The sequence below is a fragment of the Macrobrachium nipponense genome, chromosome 1, assembly GCF_015104395.2.
Source record: "Macrobrachium nipponense isolate FS-2020 chromosome 1, ASM1510439v2, whole genome shotgun sequence".
Lineage (NCBI taxonomy): Eukaryota > Metazoa > Arthropoda > Malacostraca > Decapoda > Palaemonidae > Macrobrachium > Macrobrachium nipponense.
Genome location: NC_087200.1, coordinates 128,661,107 through 128,682,924, shown reverse-complemented (window position 1 = coordinate 128,682,924; position 21,818 = coordinate 128,661,107). Strand labels below are relative to the sequence as shown.

Below are 21,818 nucleotides of genomic sequence, written 5' to 3'. Positions count from 1 at the left end.
GCTGCTTAGGGGGTGGAAGGCTCTTACGAGATACGTACTTATTGTGTTTCAGTTCCGCGCTCCGTCTAAGGAGTCATTTGCTGTTGTACCTGCTTGTGCTTTAGGGCGGATTGTTATTCAGCTTTGTTAGAAGCTTGTTAGAAGCCCGGTGATTACGGATTGTGCGTTCCAGGACAAATGTTTGTTAATCTTTTTATCGGCAAGTAATAGAAATTATTTGTCAAATAACACAGTGATATTGCTCTTGTTCATTAGAAGTTACTTTTCACGTGAAAATGTTACTCGCTATTTGTTTCAAGTATGTTAAAGAAAGCAAACTCTCTCTCTCTCTCTCTCTCTCTCTCTCTCTCTCTCTCTCTCTCTCTCTCTCTCTCTCTCCCCTGATTTTGTGCGTAGACGTAAATCAACAGGTTTGCAAAAATAATTAGTATGTATAGTGAAGTGCTGCTTTTATAACGACGTCATTCATAGATATTTTACTATTATTAATTTTCATTCGACTGGCCACTAACCCCTATAGGGGGTTAGTGGCATCGGTGCACCTCACGTGATGCACTGTAGTTATTACCAAAGTGAATTTGCTTGTCCTTTCGGCCCTAGCTGTGGCCGTTTTTTAGACTTTTTCTTTACCTGCGTTCCAGCCTCCTTTCTTCAGTCTTGCTGCCCAACCTCTCCAACTGCCTCATCGCATCAGCTGGTACTCAATGGAAGCTGGATCTTTCCTAGGTAATGACCCCAGAGGGTTTTGTGGGTCTTTATCTGGGGCTACTATTTCTTTGGGGTCATCATCTTTATGATATTTAGTCTTTTGTTTATGTTTCTTCGGTAATCCCCACCGGGCTTGTACTAAACACACCGCAAATGTGGATGGGGTCACTATCTAGGAAAGATCCGCGCTGCCCAGAACTAATTTTCGCTCAAGGTGTCTTGAAAATAAGTCATTGTATCACCAGAAGAATAGTGTGCTGTGGGTAAATGGAGGCGTCTCGCACTTCGGAAGGCAGCAATTTCATACACAGCAGATCATTCAGTGCTGCGCATAATTACGATTGCGGCTGCATTTCCCATTAACGTGATCGGCATTCTCTTTCGTTTTTGAAGGAAACTAGATCGTTGTGGGTTTGCTTTTTATTTTATTTTATTTTATATATTATTTTTTTTTTTTTAGTTTTTAGTGACGTCTGTTGTTTTATTATGTATGATGCGGCATTTGTCGTTTTCAGGAAATAGCCCCATTATTAAAAGCGTGTTCGTGTTTTGTTTTTATTTTGTATTTTCTGGTAAGGAGCTATTGTATTGAAATATATTTTACAGATTAACGTAATTGTTTGTAATATTAATTAATTGGTTGTATTATATGATTTTTCGAGTTATCTGGTGTGTAAAAAAGTTTCTTCTTTAATCCATAGAGAGTAAAGGATCACTAATTCGAAGAATAGAATTCCCTTTTCTTGTGGAATATCGAATCGTGATTCTCATATCTTTTACTTGATTCGAATATTAATACTTTTATCTGTTCCTTATTTTTATTTGTCTCAGTTAAATTTTTCGTTTTGGTTTGAATAGTTTAAAAAATTTCCCTTTTACATAAAAGGGAAATTTTTTAAACTATTCAAACCAAAACGAAAGCTTGATTTACGTTTCATTTGACATAACTGCCATTTCCTTGAAACTTCATCTAAGTCTGAAAACTTTTTTCCAGCTTTTGTTTGTTAACAGTAAAGTACGAAAGAACATTGTGGCGAGAGTTACAGATAAACAAGGGGCGAAATATTTGCATGGAAATATGTTCGTTAGAATCCACGTTTTATGCGAACACAGAAAAACGCAGAGCAAATGACGGAGAAAGAGGAGAATTAACTTGTCAGGCAGCCTCTCACATTATCGATCAGGAAAGGATACAAATGAAAGAGGAATGGAAGAAATGGGAAGACTGTTTGGGGAGGATGTTGTGGTATTAACAGCGTGAAAAGAAACAAAAGAAATCTTTGGTCTACTTTTGTCCGAGAGGAGAAAGGAACGGAGAAAGCGAGTGAAAGTGGTAGGAATGATAAGAAAAATGTTTGAGAGAGAGAGAGAGAGAGAGGAGAGAGAGAGAGAGAGAGAGAGAGAGAGAGAGAGAGAGAGAGAGAGAGAGAGAGCATCAGTGTTAGAACGAAGCATCGGTAGCAGCAGCAGCAACATCTTGGAGAGTAATCCCTCTGCCGGAGTCGCTCGTGGAATCCTAATTGTTCCCATTATCATTACGTCCGTTATTAATACAGCCTCGCTTTTATTTGGATCTCTCTCTCTCTCTCTCTCTCTCTCTCTCTCAATATCCTTATTATAGTGGTTCCACGCTAATGCCTTCCCTACCCTTTCCATCCGTATTCCCTGTCCCCCTTGCCCTGCCCCACCCCACCCCCACCCCCATTGTTTGTCATGCTTCTTTTATTACTTTCTTGAGCTGTTGCAGGGAGAGCGGCGTCCGGACAGGAGAAGTATTGCACTTTTTTCGAGTGCAAGGAACGCGACTTTATTACGTCAGATGTATTATTCATGCCCGTTGTTATGTATATAATGTATTCTGCCTTGTATCAACGGCTGTATCGACCATTCTTTGTGTTTTATGCCTTTTGCGTCTATCTCTTATCATCTGTACGTAATCAGTTCTCAGTTATCCGTCCCTTGATCAGATATTTTCGTCCTTCTTCACTTGAGTCGAGTCTGAAGGGAATCGGACAGACGCTGCTGACTGAGGAAGAGACCTCTGCACACCAGCAGTTGCTTGCTTTTAGGAATGCTTTATATATAATATATATATATATATATATATATATATATATATATATATATATGTGTGTGTGTGTGTGTGTGTGTGTGTGTATGTGTGTGTGTATATATATATATATATATATATATATATATATATATATATATATATATATATTATATCAGTAATCAGTAATGGGGATGATTAACACTGGGACTGCTAACTGAAGAGCAGTCTCCCTTAATTGGGTGTAATAATGTCTGTGTAATAATATTAGGGCATCTAATCACTTCATTACTACTAATGAGTGACGTTGTTATGAGGAGTGATCGAGCCATTTTTTCAAAGTTCAACGGAACAATATAACTGCCAAACCTCTCGTTATGCCACATACTGGCCTTATAACTGAGTAAACTTCCTAATACATAGTGACTCCAAAATTACGAGCTTATAAACAAAGTAGAATAATTGATCAGTCATCATAAGTGTTGCTACCGTAAACAAAAATGTCTGAATGATCTAACTGTAAGTTGAACGTTTGTAAGTTAGAACGAGTTGTTATTGGCTTCCTCCCTTGAAAAAAAAAAAGTGCTGGTTATACAGGTAGTTCTCTCGTTATGTATCCAAGTCATCCGAGTGGGATAATGGCGAGTGATGTCTGCTGGTATTCGAGATGCATTGGATCGTTCATAAACATCCAAATAAGTATCTGGAGCAAGGTCGCCAAACGTCATTGATTTTGTTGTAAGGATTCGACGAACAACCACTCTTATACAGATAATTATTCGCTAATATCATTAGTATATTTACATTATAACAAGAATGGCACAATGCAACAGCATTTCTGTCGACACTCTGATGCTTCAATTTATTCTTCCAGGATCTTGTAAGGAAGCCATTGAGACTGATGGCATTTTCCCTTCGTATTACATCTACCAGGCCGAGGTTTCCCCTGAGAGGGGACGGGGTCAGAGAAAAATAAAACTTCAATCACTGCGACTTGCTTCTTCTTCTTATATCATATATTTATTGCATGATATCACATTGGGATTTTCTGCCTTTACTTTTCCCCTTCCCTTTTGTCGGTCATCCGTCCCCTCAGCCCCTGCCTTATCAGTGGAGGATATTATGCAAATAGAATATTGGTTGTTTTTTCCTATTTGTCTCCGCCACCCCCGTCCTCTCTCTCTCTCTCTCTCTCTCTCATTTTTTATGGCCACTGTGCCGGAGAACGTTCTCAGGGAGGTAAAGAGATGACCAGAGCAGATTGATTCCTTGATATGTAGGTGATTACTTGAAAGGGGAGCTGGGAATTGTAGCCCAGCCCATGGGACCCGCGCGCGCACACAACCATAATATGACCGTATTTCTTTATACATACTTTATTTCTTTATGCATACTTTTGTGTGAGTGGGTATGTCTTCACACACATATTACATACAAACGCTTGCGGGCACACGCACAACATATGTGCATAATACATATCCGCTTATTTAATGAAGTCACGTGCATTTACTGTGATTTTTAAGCATATATATGTATATTTATGTATGGGTATGTATGTATATATATATATATATATATATATATATATATCACATATACATATGGCGTATTGATTTGGAGACCGTTATAGGAATTTAGGTGAAATTAGAATTATTTAAGTTATAAAACCATAATTATCCCATATTAGTGTGATATAGACAAGACTGGATGATTGGAGGTCAGTGACGGATGTTCATTATATCCGCTTTCTGGTCAACTTTAATTATTACAAAAAAAATGCAAAACTTTTGAAATTTACCAGGATATTTCCGGCCACATCCTCATTAGTCAGTAATGATTAATATCCTAATAAAACTGGAGTTTCCTGTGAATGAAGTTGTCTGCTCACAAAGTTCGCCCTGAATTTTTATAGTGGGGAATAACGCTAATCATACCAAATTACGTTGGAAAATTGGCCTTTGTAGATAGCTACCTCAATATTATGGCATTTTTTATTCTTTCATGCAGAGTGAATTGTCAACTGTGGGTATTGAACGGAAAGTTTTTCTTTGATATCCTGTATTTTTCAGTTGTGATATAGGTTACATCTTAATTCTGTGTATGTCAGTCTTTTATATAAAAGTTATGTGTGTGTTATTTATAATTCCTCTTAAAATAAAGATGGAAGCGGCGACACTTTTTTTTCCTTTTATTTTTTTCCCAAGTGGTTTAACCTTATTATAGTATCGTTGTTCACGTATTCATTGTTTTTGTGTTGTATTGGGAGTGTTGGACATTTTATAGTTCATTCAGTATAAATGGTCATTTATCGTTTGATCAGTTTGGGAACTGATCCCCCAACGTTCAAAGTTTTCTTCCATTACTTCAGAAGGCATCCATGGGTTAATGCAATTGTCCTCACTCATTATTTGCTCTAGGTGTGCGCAACATTTTGTTTTCATCAGTTAATTCCCTGCCAGATATAGTAATACTACTTTTGTGTCGACTAAAAGTTGATCATATAAGAAGTCCACATGATGCATAAAGTAGTAGAAGAAAATATAAAGTACTAAAAGAAACAAACAAAAACGACGGCAGTACAAAATGCGCGCATGAATAAGCATCGCAACGACTATATAGGTAGGCGTGAGAGAGGACCGAGTAGATGACGCCCCGCAGAAGTTTTTCGGGAGGGTCGTCGTTTAGATAGACATTCTGGAAGGAGTGAGGCCGAGAGTACTGGAACAATGCTGCTACTGGAAGTGAGAGGAGGTGGACAATGTCGGGTCGGGGGTCGGCCGTCCCCAGCGGACGCATAAACACCGCCGCTGGGGGATACTTGACGCGAGTCCAGGATTAACTTCGGACACTTAACGTCGGTGCCGATAGTTTGTGTCTCCGGAAGGTCGAAAATGGCCTGCTGGCTATCGACGTCCTTCTGGGTTACTGGTCATTGGTCTTCTGGAACAGGTCTTCGGTTTTTCTTTGGTTTATTTTGCCCTTTCCTTCCCTTTCTAATATGCCGTGCACGTTGGATGCTTACTGGATTGAATTGGTGTCTCATTCCCTTTTTCATTTTGTTGCGGCAGATTCGCCTTCATCCCGTCAGTAAGAAGTGCGCGAAAGCTTCCTGTGTCCTTCTCCCTGCGGGAAATTTTGTTCCCTTTCTCGTGGACTGAACGGAAAAACGTTGTTCCACCGCGGACGTTCATTTGACTCGGAGAGGATTCGTTTCCGAAATATTATTGTCTGCTCTTCTGTGGCGGCTGCTGTTTCACTTCCTTTTGTGAGATGCATCAAGTCCATCTCAGAACGTTCTTTCATCTCGCTGATCCCGCTTTTTCTTGCCTCCTTGCAACACGATACCTGTCATAGTAATAAACTGAACCTTTATTTATGACGATATTTTCAATTATAAGGCTCTGGCGTCTCCCTAAGCAAGACTGGACGTAGATTTTACCAGCAATATTAACTAAATTTCTTGGAATTGTTTTATCAATTTATGTATATGTATATGTGTGTGGTTGTGTGTGTATATATATATATATATATAATATATATATATATATATAGTTTATATTTTATATATTCATTCTCATGTCATGGGAACTATTGTAATGATTAGAGGGCAGTATGTTTAGCAGTGGTACACAATTGAGCTGTCAATACCTTCGTATGTGGATCCTTCGTTCCGTATGTAAATACGCATTACTCAGCTTTATCAGATCAAGCTCTAAGGATGGAAGCCCACTTTATCTATCATTAGCATTTGACTCCTGAATTTGGATTCCATCCTCTCTTACACCCCTTCCCGATTCGAAGCTACGTTGATTTTTTTTCATCGCTCTAGATCCTTGTTCATAGTTTAAAGCTCACATATGCCTCTCATAAGCCTGTTTTATTGGCGATTACTCGAGCATTCCGCTTTCGCTCCCTGTTTGAAGCGTTCGGTGTTTGAAACCCTGGGTTTTGGCCTCCCTAAGACTCCTTTCCCATTGTTTTGGGGAATAAATTATGGAAATGAATCGCCGAAACCTTCATGCTTTCAAAGTCCGTCCTCTTTATCGAGCATATTTATTGGTTGCGAGAGGCGTTGTTAACCGGGACGTCGCTTAATATTCACTGGTATCTCGGTCCATTGTATTATGAATATTCAAACCCTGGCATGCGGAGAATACCCTAATTGACGGAGTCGCGTCCGAGAGGCTCTGGCATCTCCGTATGCAAGACTGGACGTAGATTTTACCAGCAATATTAATTACTAGTTAAGTGGCTTGTAAGTTGAATTGATAAAGCGATATCTACATATGTTTTGGGTCCCAGCCTCGCCTCCCTCTTCGGCGTGCCAAGTTGCTGCCTTTGTCAGGGTTCAGGCCTGCTGGCCTCTGACTGACAGATCTTTCTCGTGGGAGTCTTTTCTGCGTCTGACGAAGGCGTCCTAGAGAGAAATGGGGCGGTACCTATGGTGTCCTGTGGCTCATTTCTTGTTTCATGAATCGAGGGATGAGTTCTCTCGCAATCATTTCGGATATACTACAACGGAAACAAAACTCGAATTCTGACAGTTTTGATAAGAAGATGCATGTAAATATCCCCATCGTAAAGCAGATTTCAGCTAAGATATTTTTGACAGATTATGCTTAATACTAAACGTATGTAAGACATCGGATTGTGCAAACATATCAATTGAATACTCGACAAAGTTTGGTAGGATTCTTGATTTTTTTCCCCCCGTCTTTTCCTTCAGTTGGAGTGTCTCTCAAGTCACCTTCGTGTCACTGAAATTTTCGAATATAAATAGATCGTATGAACAGGCGAAGCTTTGATTGAGACCTCTACCGGGCGCCATCCTAGTTAGGGTATAGGTCAATTAACCATGAAATGAAGAGTTTGACGACACCTGCAGCAGTTGGGTCGATTAGCTCGTTTCTTTTCGATTGAAGCTTTGAATAGTATTACTTGTCAAGGTTAGCCATTACGGTTCTCGTGCAGACTGAAGAATTTGCAGTTAAAATTTCCTTCCGCCTTGGTTTGGCAAGGGCCAAGGGAGGGGAGGGACGGGGAACCCCTGCCACGGGTTATGAAACCTATTTTTAGGGGCTAACTTCATGCTGGAGTTAGTGAAGCCTTGCAAGTAGATGAGGCTACGCGGTTAGTAAATAGATAGAAAGAGAGTTTGACATTTAGGTGGAAGTACTGGTACGTGCTGAGTTCCGTCGACTGTGATTACGATGTAAGGAGCATATACATAGTATATATTGATCAGTTACCTATGTTCGTCTGGTGTGGCTAGCATAGACAAAATAGGAACTCAGTCCTCATTACCTGTATCAGTACCGAATGCCTCACACTTCCGATATATCACATGTTTCATATGTAGTTTAATCGAAAAATCATTTTAGTACCGACTGATCATATTGGGTTTTAGGCATGCATTGAAATTACCTGTAACTGTCAGTGTGCAATTCAAGGAGTAAGAAGTTCTACAATCAGTGGTTCCCAAACTTTTTTCTGTCATTTCCCCCTGCACCCAGTTCAACCATCCAGATTTCCCCCTTCATGTGTATGAGGGAAAGAGTAGTTAAAACGCACAGTGACTATTTAATAATTTATTTTTCAAATGTACAAATATACTGATAAACATATAGTTACAGAGTAAAGTGGATAGAGAGCGGTTAGTAACAAATAAAAGGACACGAGAAAATACATCTGAGATTTTTTTAGTTAGTAGATAGTGTAATTATATCCCCCCTGGTAGCTTCAAATTTCCCCCAGTTCGGGGACCACTGTTCTACATGTGACGGAGGATGCAATAATGTTCCCCGTGAAGATGCCAAAGGTTGTGGCACAGGTGTCGTCGCAGAAGTGCAACATTTAACGACCCGTCAGCTTTGCTGATCACTCATTCCGATGTCCCTGGATAGTTGTCTCGCTCTGCATTTGGGAATTCGTACTTCGGTCACATCGTCCCTCCGCACTGTATTTGCATGGGCGAATGCTGTTGGGAAGTCTGAAGGGACCACCTGATGTGCGACTTATCGAGGTTATTTTATTTCTCAACGTTTCCAGCCCTGTTTTGCAATCGCAGGCTTCGTGTTGTTCTGCTATTTTTATACATTCTATACTAGTTTTCATGGTGAATTGTATATTCATATGTATTCATAAACGCTCTTGCACACATACGCACACAAATAAACACAGAAATCATATATATATATATATATATATATATATATATATATATATATATATATATATATTATATATATAAAAATCTGAGTCACATCGGGATCGAACCCCCCATCAGGACTCACTTGAAAGACTGGGGTTCGGTCCCGTTGTAACTGCTTAATTTCTTTCCATATATATATATATATATATATATATATATATATATATATATATATATATATACATACACATACATATATGTTTTACATATATAATGTATGCATGTATGATATACATAGTGCAATTTAGAACTGTCTTCCAGTGACCTGCCTCCATCCACATGAACTTCTTAAATCTCTTTTTGCTCAGAATTAGTTGACGTATTTCCTCTGATTTCAACATCTAATAGATGATATTTTTTCCCCCGTTGCAGCATCTTAGAGCTGCGGAAGGAGAAATCCAGAGACGCCGCTCGTTCCAGAAGGGGGAAGGAAAACTACGAATTCTACGAACTGGCAAAGGTGAGCGTATTTTTGTTTTCCCTCTCTTTTAATTCTTTATTTTCGTCTCCCCTCACTCGGTTTTGCAACTTTGAGCTTATTACTTTTCGTGGTTCCTTTGTCTCTCTTTTCATGAATGCTTTGTTTTACTGTCTCCTCCTGACTATTTTTATTTTCTTATTTTTTCTCATTTTCATTTTTGATTTTCGTGATTTCTGTTGTTATTTTTTATTTTGGTGTTTTCACTAACTTCGTTTTACAACTTTTAGCTTTTTACATGCTTGTTTTCTTTGTCTTTCATTTCATGGTTTTTTTTTTTTTTTTTCTTTTTTATCTGTTTCCTGTTGGCTTTTCATCTTTTTAATTTTATTTCTCGTCATTTTCATTTCTATTTTTGTGATTTCTGTGGTCACACTTTGTGACTTTGTGACGGAAATCTTTAGAAACTGATTATTTTCAACATTTAAGAGTTATTTCATCGTGATCAGTTACCATTAGTCAACGTCTGTTGTCATTTTTTAGAATAATGTATTACCATCTTCATTACGATTCCAAAACTTGCTGTGGTGCAATAAGTAAAGTCTGACAGAATTATGTCTTAAAGTTAACGAAACGTTGCTCATTGATCCAGTAATGCAAAGAGTCAGAGTAATAAATATTTCACTCTCAAACACATGCACGTCACTTAGAATAGAATATGAGCGGTGAGGTCTAGAAATCTCCAGCGGATACTGGTTTATTCTGGTGTGAACTGGATTGTGTTCCTCTTGAGATCTCCTAGTTCTGCCGGATTGTCTCGTTTGAAAAGAATCCTCAGAGAACTTCCGAAACTTGAGTTTTGAGGTCTTGGTGAAACTTGATACTGGATAGGCCTCATGATCATTTAAAGTGGTTGCGATGAAGGTGACCGAAAATTTGAATATTATTGTATGGGAGAGACGCAATTTGTGTTTCTCTTGATTGAATCGAAGACACTTTTGGAAAACAGTTTCCAATTACATATATCAATTATAAAATTTAATTGGGTGGCCTCATTGGTTATAGCAGCGTTTCTTAACCTTTTTCGACCTCAGCACCCCTTTTGGTCAGGCCTAACAGTCCAGCACCCCCTACCACTCGTTAACACCTAGTTACTGTAAGGATAAACTAAAGACAAGTGCAGTACATCTTGATCATATATTTGGTTCATTCTCCAAAACAAAAACTGTAATTATTATGGCAATAACATTGGCAAAAACAATGAGAAAATAAAGGAAAGATCATGGACAAACTCAATAAACAATACTCATCAATGGGATTTTTGTTGTTGCTTATGTGCGACTAAGTTTCTCATAAACTTTAACCTGAAAATCAGGTTAAAGTTTATTGAATTTAAAAAAAGGCGTTAAAAATACATTTGTCCAAACGTCATCCTTCACTACAGAAACACTGATATTTTACCGCCACATTTGTGACTTTCCTCAACACCCCCGGGGGGTGCTAGCACCCCCCCCCCCCAGGTTAATAAACGCTGGGTTATAGTGTATCTTGACTGTTTTCTGTAAGGTGCGCTCCTAAATATGATGTAAACCTTGTCCCTTTTTGTGTAAGTGTAAGAAATCTATGCTAACCTTTTTTTGTTGGGCGTTTTTAATTGGTAATTTTCATGTTTTGTAAATATTATATATTGTACTTTTAAATTAAAGACAAAAATTCTTTTAAGATAAAAACTACTGACAATTTTTGAGAATGACTGCAGTAAGCACTTTAACCAGTGCCACCTAACCACCGTGCAGCAGCAGCAGCAGCAGCACTGCGACATTGAATGTTTTGTTCCAAGGTCGTACTCTAAACCTTGATCTGATTCATATTGTCGCCGCCGACGCCTTTGTTGAAAATACATTTCTTTAAATAGCGCAAGGAACTCAATTTAGATTCTTGAAATATATCCACATTATTTTTAACGAGGTTGCGATTGGATCTTTTAATTGAAACGACAGGCTGCGTTCATTTTATGAAAAAAGTGATGCACTTCACTAATAACCATTCTGTTATTCTTAGTGTTATTATTAAAACTTGGTTGCTTTTAGTTAGTAATTATTGATATTGTAATTTTCCTTCAAATTATTTTCTCAGTCGGTCGTAGATATAACGCACACTTTCGTATGAATTCAAACATAAGAATTTTAGCCATTTGATTATTTATCTCTTGATTTCGTTTATATTGTTAGTATAATATTTATTATTGTTTCGATTTTGCCATAGGAATATATGATTGTGTTTATCATAATAACAATAGCGATGGTGATGTTTCTACCCCTTGGCCAGCAACCTCAAAGTAATGATGACGATGAAAACGACGAATAAAGGGGAAAGTTGTCGAAAGTCCTCGTTGTAACGGCCTTTATCAATGACAGAAATAAAAAAAAAAGCACTTGAGCAAAACGAAAGGACTGTGCAGAATTCATTTCTTTCCTAGAGGACATAATTATAGTATAGATTTTTATGTGAAGGAAAGACCTCGCAGAGAGAGAGAGAGAGAGAGAGAGAGAGAGAGAGAGAGAGAGAGAGAGAATTTTCCTTTCGGGGTAAAAGTAGCTAACATTTCTGGAGGGTGATAAAGAACAATATAAAGTTTTGGTGTGGCCGGAGAATCTAATCTAGGGAAAAGTTAATGAAATATATGAAGCAGAGGCGCTCTTTTTTATGACTTGAGGGACAGAGAGGTTCATTCTTTATCCCTGAGATATGATATGTGGAATGGAGGCCGCAATAATGATAATACAGTTACGATAAAAATGATACAGCTAATGATATCTTTATACACATCGATGAGTTTGTGTGTTTTTCTCCAGCAATAAGCTATTTTCGCTTAAACGAAAAACAAAGACGCCAACTGCTCTATTAGTCATCTTTCTTCTGAATGAAGGATAAATACTTGAGCATTACACATCCAGACTTGCAATATATATATATATATATATATATATATATATATATATATATATATATATATATATATATATGTATGTGTGTGTATACTGTATTTTTGTCTTATACACCTCTTACTTTTCTATATTTTGTATACTATGACACTAAGGTTATTTAATATCGAATTCCCCAAACCATGGGATAACTTACACCCAAAGGAAATTGAAATTTAAGTTCTCCAGCACCGGCCAGGATTCAGACACAAACACATACATACATACATACATACATACATACATACATACTACATACATACATACATATATATATATAATTAATAACCTTACCTCTTTAGTGAGCGATAACGCTCTTGGAATTTGAGCGGGCTGCCGGCCCCACCGATAGGAAGAGGGACTTGGTATTTGTCATTGTTCACGTTTTTCAGTATCCTCATCCTCACATTCTGGTGATTATTTCACCTTCGAATAAGTCTGCAGAATATACTCGTCTTTTTCTTTTGTTATTTATCATCGCCCTTAGCGCATATCTTTGAATTGTTATTGCCTCAACTCTCACACTTTCCTGACCTTTTTTGTATTTTTTGTTCTTCAACTCTTCCCTTTTCTTTACTCGGTAGTCTTTCTTTGCTGCATCCATTATTATAATTGACATAGAGTTACTGTTATTATTATTAATTCTTAAGAAAATTATAAATACGCTATATTTATGCTCTTTAAGGTCTTTTTTTATTATTTAGGGTTTTTTCCGATGAATATCAGAATCTTCGTTATAGTTTCGTCATATTTTTTCTCGTTTAATTCCGATTGAGTACATTTTAATTAACTCTTAATTTGTATTTTTGTTATTTCTAGTGTGTGTCCTTTCTATTTTCCGTGGTTATGTCCAGTTTTGTATTTTTGTATAATTTTGTAAGATGAGCTAGAACGGGTTCACGCTCGCACGAGCCCATTTCTATATTTTTTTCTTTTCTTGATGCTGTCTCTCACCCTCTCTCTACTCTGGTATAAATATTGAATGTTGCTAAAAAGAAAATGCCCCACTCATCCCCCTGCTCGTTTTTCCACAGATGCTCCCTCTACCTCCCGCAATCACCTCCCAGCTGGACAAAGCTTCCATAATTCGTCTCACCATTTCCTACCTCAAACTACGTGATTTCACACTACATGGAGACCCGCCGTGGCCCCGAGATCACCATTCCGGTTCGAAGACTCTTAAAGGTAAGTGGCTGGTCTGCAGATGGTCGATTTTCTCCTAGGAACCGGTAGGAAAGCGAGTCTCTTTTTTTTCCAGTGAGATTTGGCTCCTGATTCATGACTCAAGAGTTTGCCGTACCTACTCTGACGCCTCTCGCAAAGTGGAAAAAGCAGCTTGTTCTCAATCTAAAGGAAGTTGAATTTGCAAGAGGCCTTCTGTAGCACATGTCGAAAGTGGAGTTTGGGTGGCCTTCGAGATTTTTATTTCCACTAACGGGGCGATTAATTTCATGGAACTGGGGCTGCTCCTTCGTCTTTATGGAAGGTGATTGCGTGTTTTCTGTGACTAAAGTCTACGTCAGGGGTTTGCAGACCTTTAATTTATTCTTTCCAAATTATTTTACATTTTTACATGCTTATGGGCTAAAATAGCTACTTGAACAAACATAATTTTCTAGATTATTGTCTCTCTCAGCGTTCGTTGGCTCTAGTATATAAGTAGAGAGAGAGAGAGAGAGAGAGAGAGAGAGAGAGATTGTTCTCTGAATGACAAGTGATGGACACCCATCAGCTCTTGGAGGGCGAGAGAGAGCTCGGAGCCACTCGTCACCAGAGGCATTATAGCCATTGGAGCTGGTGATTTGGTTGTTATCATAAGAACGAGAGACAGACAGACAGATAGACAGAGAGTACGCCGTAATGCTAACGCCTATCTAAACAGAGAGGGGGTAGATGGATTTACTTAATGGTATTTTTTTAAAAGGCATTTGCAAGTGCACTAAGAAAGCGAATAAGGTATTGAATCATTTATATTTTCTTTGATACTTCACAAGCCATTTGATAAATAGTTAATCAGATTTTTATTGGCGAGAAATGTTATGATTTAAGTAGAAATGGATTTAAATGAATTATATATATATGTATATATATATATATATATATATATATATATATATATAAATATATATATATTTATTTATAAAAAATATAATTATGGAGTATATATTTGTTGAGCTGTCTGTCAGTCTTATAGGAAGTTGATGGAATTCCAAACACATTTAATACTAGAGAATCTTTTTTATATTATAATAAAGATAATGCTCTCCAAGCAAGAATTTGTGTTATTCTGAGTAATGAAAAGCAAATTACAGAACCTTAACTTATACGTTATAATTTATTGGCATATGTATTGTTCCACTTATATTCCTTTAATGTTTTATTCTGACATTTTATTGTATTGATTTAATAGCATGATACTGTATATGGTGACTAAATATTAGAAGTATAAAGTGACTGAAGTTTTAATGGTCTGAATAATTTTTATTACATTATTTGCAAATACTATGATAATGTAATATGTCATTAAGTTTTTTACTTCAGATACAGAATGATATATATATATATATATATATATATATAATATATATATATATATATATATATATGTGTGTGTGTGTGTGTGTGTGTGTGTGTGTACTATAAGTGTGTGTATACAATAAGTGTACTTTATGTGGAGCAGATGATAGTGACTTTTTTTTTAAATAAGCCTGTAGGGCAGATTTTTAAGGAAAGTATATGTGAAGAACTTGATTGTAATAATAATCATAATAATAGTAGTATTAGCTTAGAAGCAGAATCATGTGCAGTACCTAAACATCCCCAGCAAAGGAAGAAATGCATCGCAAAGAATAACCAGATACAAAAAATCCAGAGAAAGCAAAATTGGGTAAAGTCTTAGAGATGAAATAGAGGCCCACTGTCCAGCCAGTTATACAATTTCCCCAAATTATCCTCATAAAAAAAGTTTTTCCGAATGCAGCGCGGCATCCGCCAGTGGACATTCAACCTTGTGCCATGCCGAGGGTAGGCCTATTTGCGTTGAAGCCGGTACTCGGACAGTGGGCACTGTATATTCACCCTTACGACTTCAAAGAATAAGAGAGAGTTCCTCTCGCCGAAGAAATGCGTCATGTTCCCTGCCGTGAGGTAATCCTATTTTTGAGCAGCGTTACATGAAGAGAGTTCCACCTTATCAGGGAATATTAATACTCCGTCAGGGGAATTTCCCTAGAAAGGGAAATTGGAGAAAAAGACAGGGAATTGTGGAAATGACTCATTGAATAAATAAGAGGATTAAGCCGAGTCTTGTTTTACTTGCTGAGTGCCTGCTTCTTTTCCACCCTACTCCCAGTGTTGACCGCCAGATGGCATACATGTGGCCAGTTGAAGGTTTATTCTACTTGCACATGCCCTAGATAAGGATGTCTCCTCTATCACTTCATCTCCCGACAATCCACATCCAGTAAGAGATACGATAATAGAAATAATGGAATATTGAGTGAAGTTAGGTAAAGTAATTTTTTTCATATACAGAACTGATAAACCAACTTAAAGAATTTTTTATATATACAAACTGATAAACTCATTCAAAGAATTTTTTATATATACAAACTGATAAACCCATTCAAAAATGTCAACCAGCGGCATAAAACTGCAGATTCATTTAGTTAAATCTCTTGGTCACCAAAGTACAAATCCTATACTTTAAAACAAAAAAAAGTCAAATTAATTTTGAAATTTACAAAGATTTAAAAAGTTGCTCTTTCAGTTGCTTCTTTGCTTGAGTTGGGTTTTATTGTATGTTTTTTATCGGAATATTTTGTTTTTACATTATTTATTGTTTTTTTCGTTTCGTTCTATTCTCTTTGATTCCCATTTTTGTGGATATAGGCTCATTAAATGTATGCCAGTGGTTACCGCGTTCTGCTTATCTTCGTTTTTGTCTTCAATATCAACGTCATGTCTTCGCCCTTTTCCGTGACTTTGTTTTCAATTTCGAACGCAGTTTCTATCTTTTAGGGATCCCTCGCTTCCTGAGCAAAGCCAAATGTTATCATGTTTTGTATTTGGTTGTGATACCGTGTGATCCTTGACTGACCAAAGACTCAAGGTGGATTTAGAAAGGTGCTCTCTGAAACTCACTCCATCTGTCTCCTATCTCTCAGTTCATCTCGCCACGTGTAGATAAGTAAATGAAATCAGCCAATGAATATATATATGTATATATCTACATATACATACATATACAAATAAAAATAAGCAGATGAATAAAACCACCATATTTGTCTATCATTCTAACTGATAACTTGAACGGAAAATGACCACTGTTTTCTGACATCCTCCTCTTCAGTTATGAGCCCACAATTAATTAAACATCATCACCATCTGCAAAAATAAATAAATTACTTAATTAATGAAAAAACTTAATGAATAAATAAATAAATATTCACAATACTGAGGTACATAACTCACTCCACTTTCGTATCTTCACTGTGGAGCTGTTTCTCACAAAGTATTCGTCAATTTTTTTTTCAACAGGAGTAACTTGTAGCGAAAATTCCTTCCGTACCAGGTTTAGAAATCTCTCTCATGGTTGGGCTCATTCAATCTCAAATCAGTTATGATAATTTATTATAATAAATATTATCATAATCATCATATTGTATGATGTTTATGATAATAATCATCATCAAACTTTTGTATGTAAGTACACTTAAACATTTATATAGAATTACGCATAAACATGATATAATATATATATATATATATATATATATATATATATATATATATATATATATATATATATATATATATATATATATATAATATATATATTATATCATGTTTATGCGTAACTCTATATAAATGTTTAAGTGTAGTTACATACAAAAGTTTTATTTGTATTACAGTAAACAATATCATGCTTATGGTAATGACTATGATGACATTTATTATAATAGATTATCATAACTGATTTGAGATTGAATGAGCCCACACATTAAGTCATATTGCAGTAGAAGGAAAATTACTTAGAGAATACTAAACCTGGTACGGAAGGAATTTTCGCTACAAGTTACTTCTATTGAAAAAATAAACGTGAGGAATTCTTTGTGGGAAACAGCCCCAATTTAAAGAGATGAAAGTGGAGTTATGTAGCTCAGTATTGTGGATTATTTATTTACATATTTTTGCAGATGATGATAATGTTTGATTACCTGTGGGCTTATAACTGAAAAGCAGGATGTCATAAAACAGTGGTCATTTTCCGTTCAAGTTATCACTTAGAATGATGGAGAAATATGGTGGTTTCTAAGTAAGTGATCATTTGGATGTGAATAATAGTGTGATTAGTTCAGTTACTAAGAAACTGATTCCATTTACTTTCGAGTTCAGTGTGCATTAATTCGTACTTTATTGGTTGATTTACACTTTATTGGTTAACAACATTCATGTGTCCTTTGCTGTTTCTTATCCCTGTTGATATTTGTGATAATGAAGTATATAAAATATGCCTAAAAATTACCAGGAAATGTTTTGATTTATATTACCGTGAGTGTCAGAGAGAAAAAAGGGCAGTTTTCGAAACTAGAAAATTGTGATGTAGCGGTTAATTTTGTCCCAGCACTGTATAGTAAGCGAAGTTGGCATTGGGGTAATAGTGTTAACAGGAAGTAGGCTGAAGGTTCACAGAAGCCCCACTGAATGTTTAAGGAAAATTTGGTCGGCATAACAGGTATTTGTGTCCTTGGGCACAAAGAATTCCGTACACGTACTCGCAAACATCAAGATAATGCTCTAGGAACATGGTAGTTTTGAAAGGACCTTCAGGGACAGGAAATTTCCAAAATAAGCGAGTAAATGAGAAGAGGTCCTTGAATCAAATCCGCTTAAGAGGTATAGTAGCCAAAGACTGTGTTCAAATGTATACAACGTAATATTTAGAGAGTATTTTAGTAAATATAAGAAGCGCACAATCTCTGAATAAATATCTCACAGAAATAAACTGTAAACGTTAATAAGCGAACTTTTTTAAAAATTATCCGTAGTATCAGAGGTAGCATCATCAAAGATAGTTTTGATTAGCTTGAAGCCTTACTATGAGGGCACGCACACACACACACACAGAAATTAATTGTCATGAAAGTAGTTCATGAATAATTTTTAACTCCAAGACTTTTATCATTTTTATTGAGTGGATTTTGTATGCTTTTCCACTTAGATTTTGAGCTGCTCTTGCGCTATTCTGGATATTTTATGCTTTTCCGTTATTGAGAGAGATAGAGATAGAGAGAGAGAGAGAGAGAGAGAGAGAGAGAGAGAGAGAGAGAGAGAGAGAGAGAGAGAAGGTAGGGTTTACGTAAAAATAATATTCCTTGGTGATATGTATGATTCACTGCTATCAGTGAAATGGTTTCAGATATGCAATATATATATACATACATACATACATACATACATACATACATATACACACACACACACACACATATATATATATATATATATATATATATATATATATATATATATATATATATATATATGGGGGCGTGGATGTGAGTAATAACATTTTTATGAAGGTCGTAAAATATTGAAATTGTGTTAAATGAACTTCATATGTGAAATGTACTCCTAATGAATTTATGGGAGTATAGGGTTAACAGATCCTTTAATGAGACATATACTGGATGGCAAAACTGCAGACTGTCGTAACATTTACGAAGTGATCCCCTCCAATCAGATTCTTATCACGTGGATAACCAGGCGGCGGTGTGTGTGCACCTGGACACGCATGTCTTCCTTTTTCGGGATTGGATGTAATCCAAAAGGGAGTTGTTGATTGGTGTTGCTCTGGTTGTGGGTTTAGAGCAGAGTCAGGTTAAGATCAAGGATTTCTTCAAGGACCCTCTTGTCCTTTGTGACCAATTCCTACCAAGCCTACGTCTTAACCTACCCCCTTGGAAGTAGCTTTGTCTATCTTGTTTGAAAACTTTTTTTCTCCTTTGGGGATTCTTTGCAATCGCTGAATCACAGGGGCCCTGGGTGGGGTGAGAGGGAGGGGTGGCTAGAGGCTGGCTTGCTCACTCTTAACTCATCGTCAGTAGCCGTCAATACGGTCCTGAATATTAGTTGGATGGAGGGTGTGAGGGAGAGGGAGGGACTGTGGGAGGAGGAGGAGGATTTGGACCGCTGCCGTATGAATATTGAAGAACTTACTTATACGATGAGCATGAAGCGTAGGAGTTTATGTGCCGTCGCTAATACACGGACGCAAAGGAATGTCAACCGATGAATACTTAGCAGGTGCACAGACGCTTTATGCGAAAATGAGAAAAGATGAGAGGTCGTTCGGGAACGACCTTTCTCTTGGGCGGAGGAATTTTTCGCTTTCCACGTCGTTGATTTCTTATCATCTTGTGGGGATTTCCTTCTAAGCCAGTGGCCAAACTGAAGCGCCATTCGGATTATGCCACCTGGTAAATACTTCCAGACCGTTCACCTTATGTCGATTTGGTGCCTATGAGTTAGTTTTCTCGCTGGATGATGAGCTGAGGGAACAACGTTCGGAAGGGATTGCAGTTATACTACACTTCCATTTCAAAGAAAAAAAAGTGATCCCAATCATTTTGCCTTAGTCTTCAGCACTGGGTCGTTTGTGCCTTCCGACACTTCTTAAACATTTTCCTTTCACTTGGAACTAAGACTTATCCTGAGTTTTTTTTTTTTATTGAAAAATACTCTTGATTTCATGGGATCCATTTTGATTGGAGAAGGCCTGCAAAAAAGGTTGCGTGTTGTTCTTATGAATTTACCATTTGGATCTGTAATTGCCTTTTTGCCGCTTTGTAGTAACTTCCTTTTTCATACGCCACTCTTCTTTCTAGCTAGGTAGAACTAGAAGGTAGAAGGAACTAGAAATGATAATCTATTCATACTTTCTAAGCGTTTGGACTTTTATTTATCTGCGTATAATATACGTTTTTAATACGTGCACCATGTGTTTGGTCGCTTATTTTCTAAATATTATATACCTTAAATGTCTGTCACAGCCCCCACAGGCAGAGCACCTGTTCTTTTGTTGTCACTGGATGACAAATAAACAAAAAAGGCTTCAGCTGGGCGACGCATTTTCCAGTCACATACGGAACATTTAAATAAATGCAGTCGTTCAAGTTCCCCCCAAAACAAAGGATTGGACCGTTGCTCTCTATCAGTGACATTTCGCTTCCCGATAATTATCACCGTGAAAATCCACATCTAAAATGTTCTGTGTTTACACGTGTGTCATTATGTGTGTATGGCTCTGGGTGCTGTAATAAATTCACTCGTGAAATGTAATGCAGGTTGTGCAAATGTGTGTGAATGCCCGTTATGTGCGGTGCCATTGGGCCTCTGTTTGGCTCACTAAAACAAAGAAGTTTGTTATTTATTAAATGGAAATGAGAGAGGAGGCGAATTATGTGAAACGAAATTATAGTAAAACCCTGGTCTGTTACGATTGCAGTTTTTCGTTTACGCATTCCGCCTTGCTTCTCCTCAGTGTTTAGCTACTTACAAAAATCTCTCTCTCTCTCTCTCTCTCTCTCTCTCTCTCTCTCTCTCTCTCTCTCTCCACATTTATCTTTCATTTTATTGTGGAGCACCACAAGTATTTCACATATTAACTGCAGTAATATACGATAGTTATGTTCGCAATACTCCCCAGTGACCCGTACTGCTATTACACTAAGATTTTATCGACAAATTTAGATATTCTTGTCGCACTCCTTCATTAACTTGTATGTATCTGTCTCTCTCTCTCTCTCTCTCTCTCTCTCTCTCTCTCTCTCTGTGCGAGTTGTCACAAACAAGGATAACACACCAAGTCTTGCACTTAATTTAATTATTCTGTCGCAGAGATACAAGTTGGTGGAACCTCGCTCAACTTTGATTGGCTTTTATGGTCGACCCCTCAGTGTTTTTTCCCTCCCCCACCCTTTTTCAGAAGGGGGCTAGCTTTGGGGAGAGGGTGGGTGCTCGGATGGTGGATTGTTGTGGTGTCGAGAACCCCCCACCCCCCAACCCCCAACATTATACCTACTACCTCTCAAGGGGTGAGTTATAATACATAATAGGAATATTTCACTTTCCGCCCTCTATTCCGTCCGTCCATTATTGCTTGTCATTTCCATCGAAATATTATATTGTAATGATGATGTCATCACCTGAATTATTTTTATATTGTCCTTATTGAATTAGATATACTTAGACTATACTGTAAAATATGCTATAGTGACTTTGTAATGCTTTGGAAATGTTTACAGACGGTATATATTTGGTCTCTAATAATGAATTTCCTGCACAGTCCACCGAGACAAGGATGCATAATTCGTTCAGGATTTTTGGAACTATTTCCTAAAAGCCAAATGTTATTCAACGAAATTTTGACACCTATATGAATAA

The 21,818-nt window shown here is 37.1% G+C and overlaps 1 protein-coding gene across 7 annotated transcripts in view; it reads left to right on the top strand.

The window, feature by feature from the left end:
* LOC135219625 (protein trachealess-like) overlaps window positions 1–21,818 on the top strand; it is a 1,405,277-nt gene that overhangs the window by 1,302,955 nt on the left and 80,504 nt on the right. For all 7 annotated transcript variants that reach the window (XM_064256544.1, XM_064256547.1, XM_064256543.1 and 4 more), the window contains 2 exons: window positions 9,342–9,429; window positions 13,406–13,556. In XM_064256544.1, the coding sequence (XP_064112614.1) occupies window positions 9,342–9,429; window positions 13,406–13,556 (239 nt within the window). The remainder of the gene's footprint in view (window positions 1–9,341; window positions 9,430–13,405; window positions 13,557–21,818) is intronic.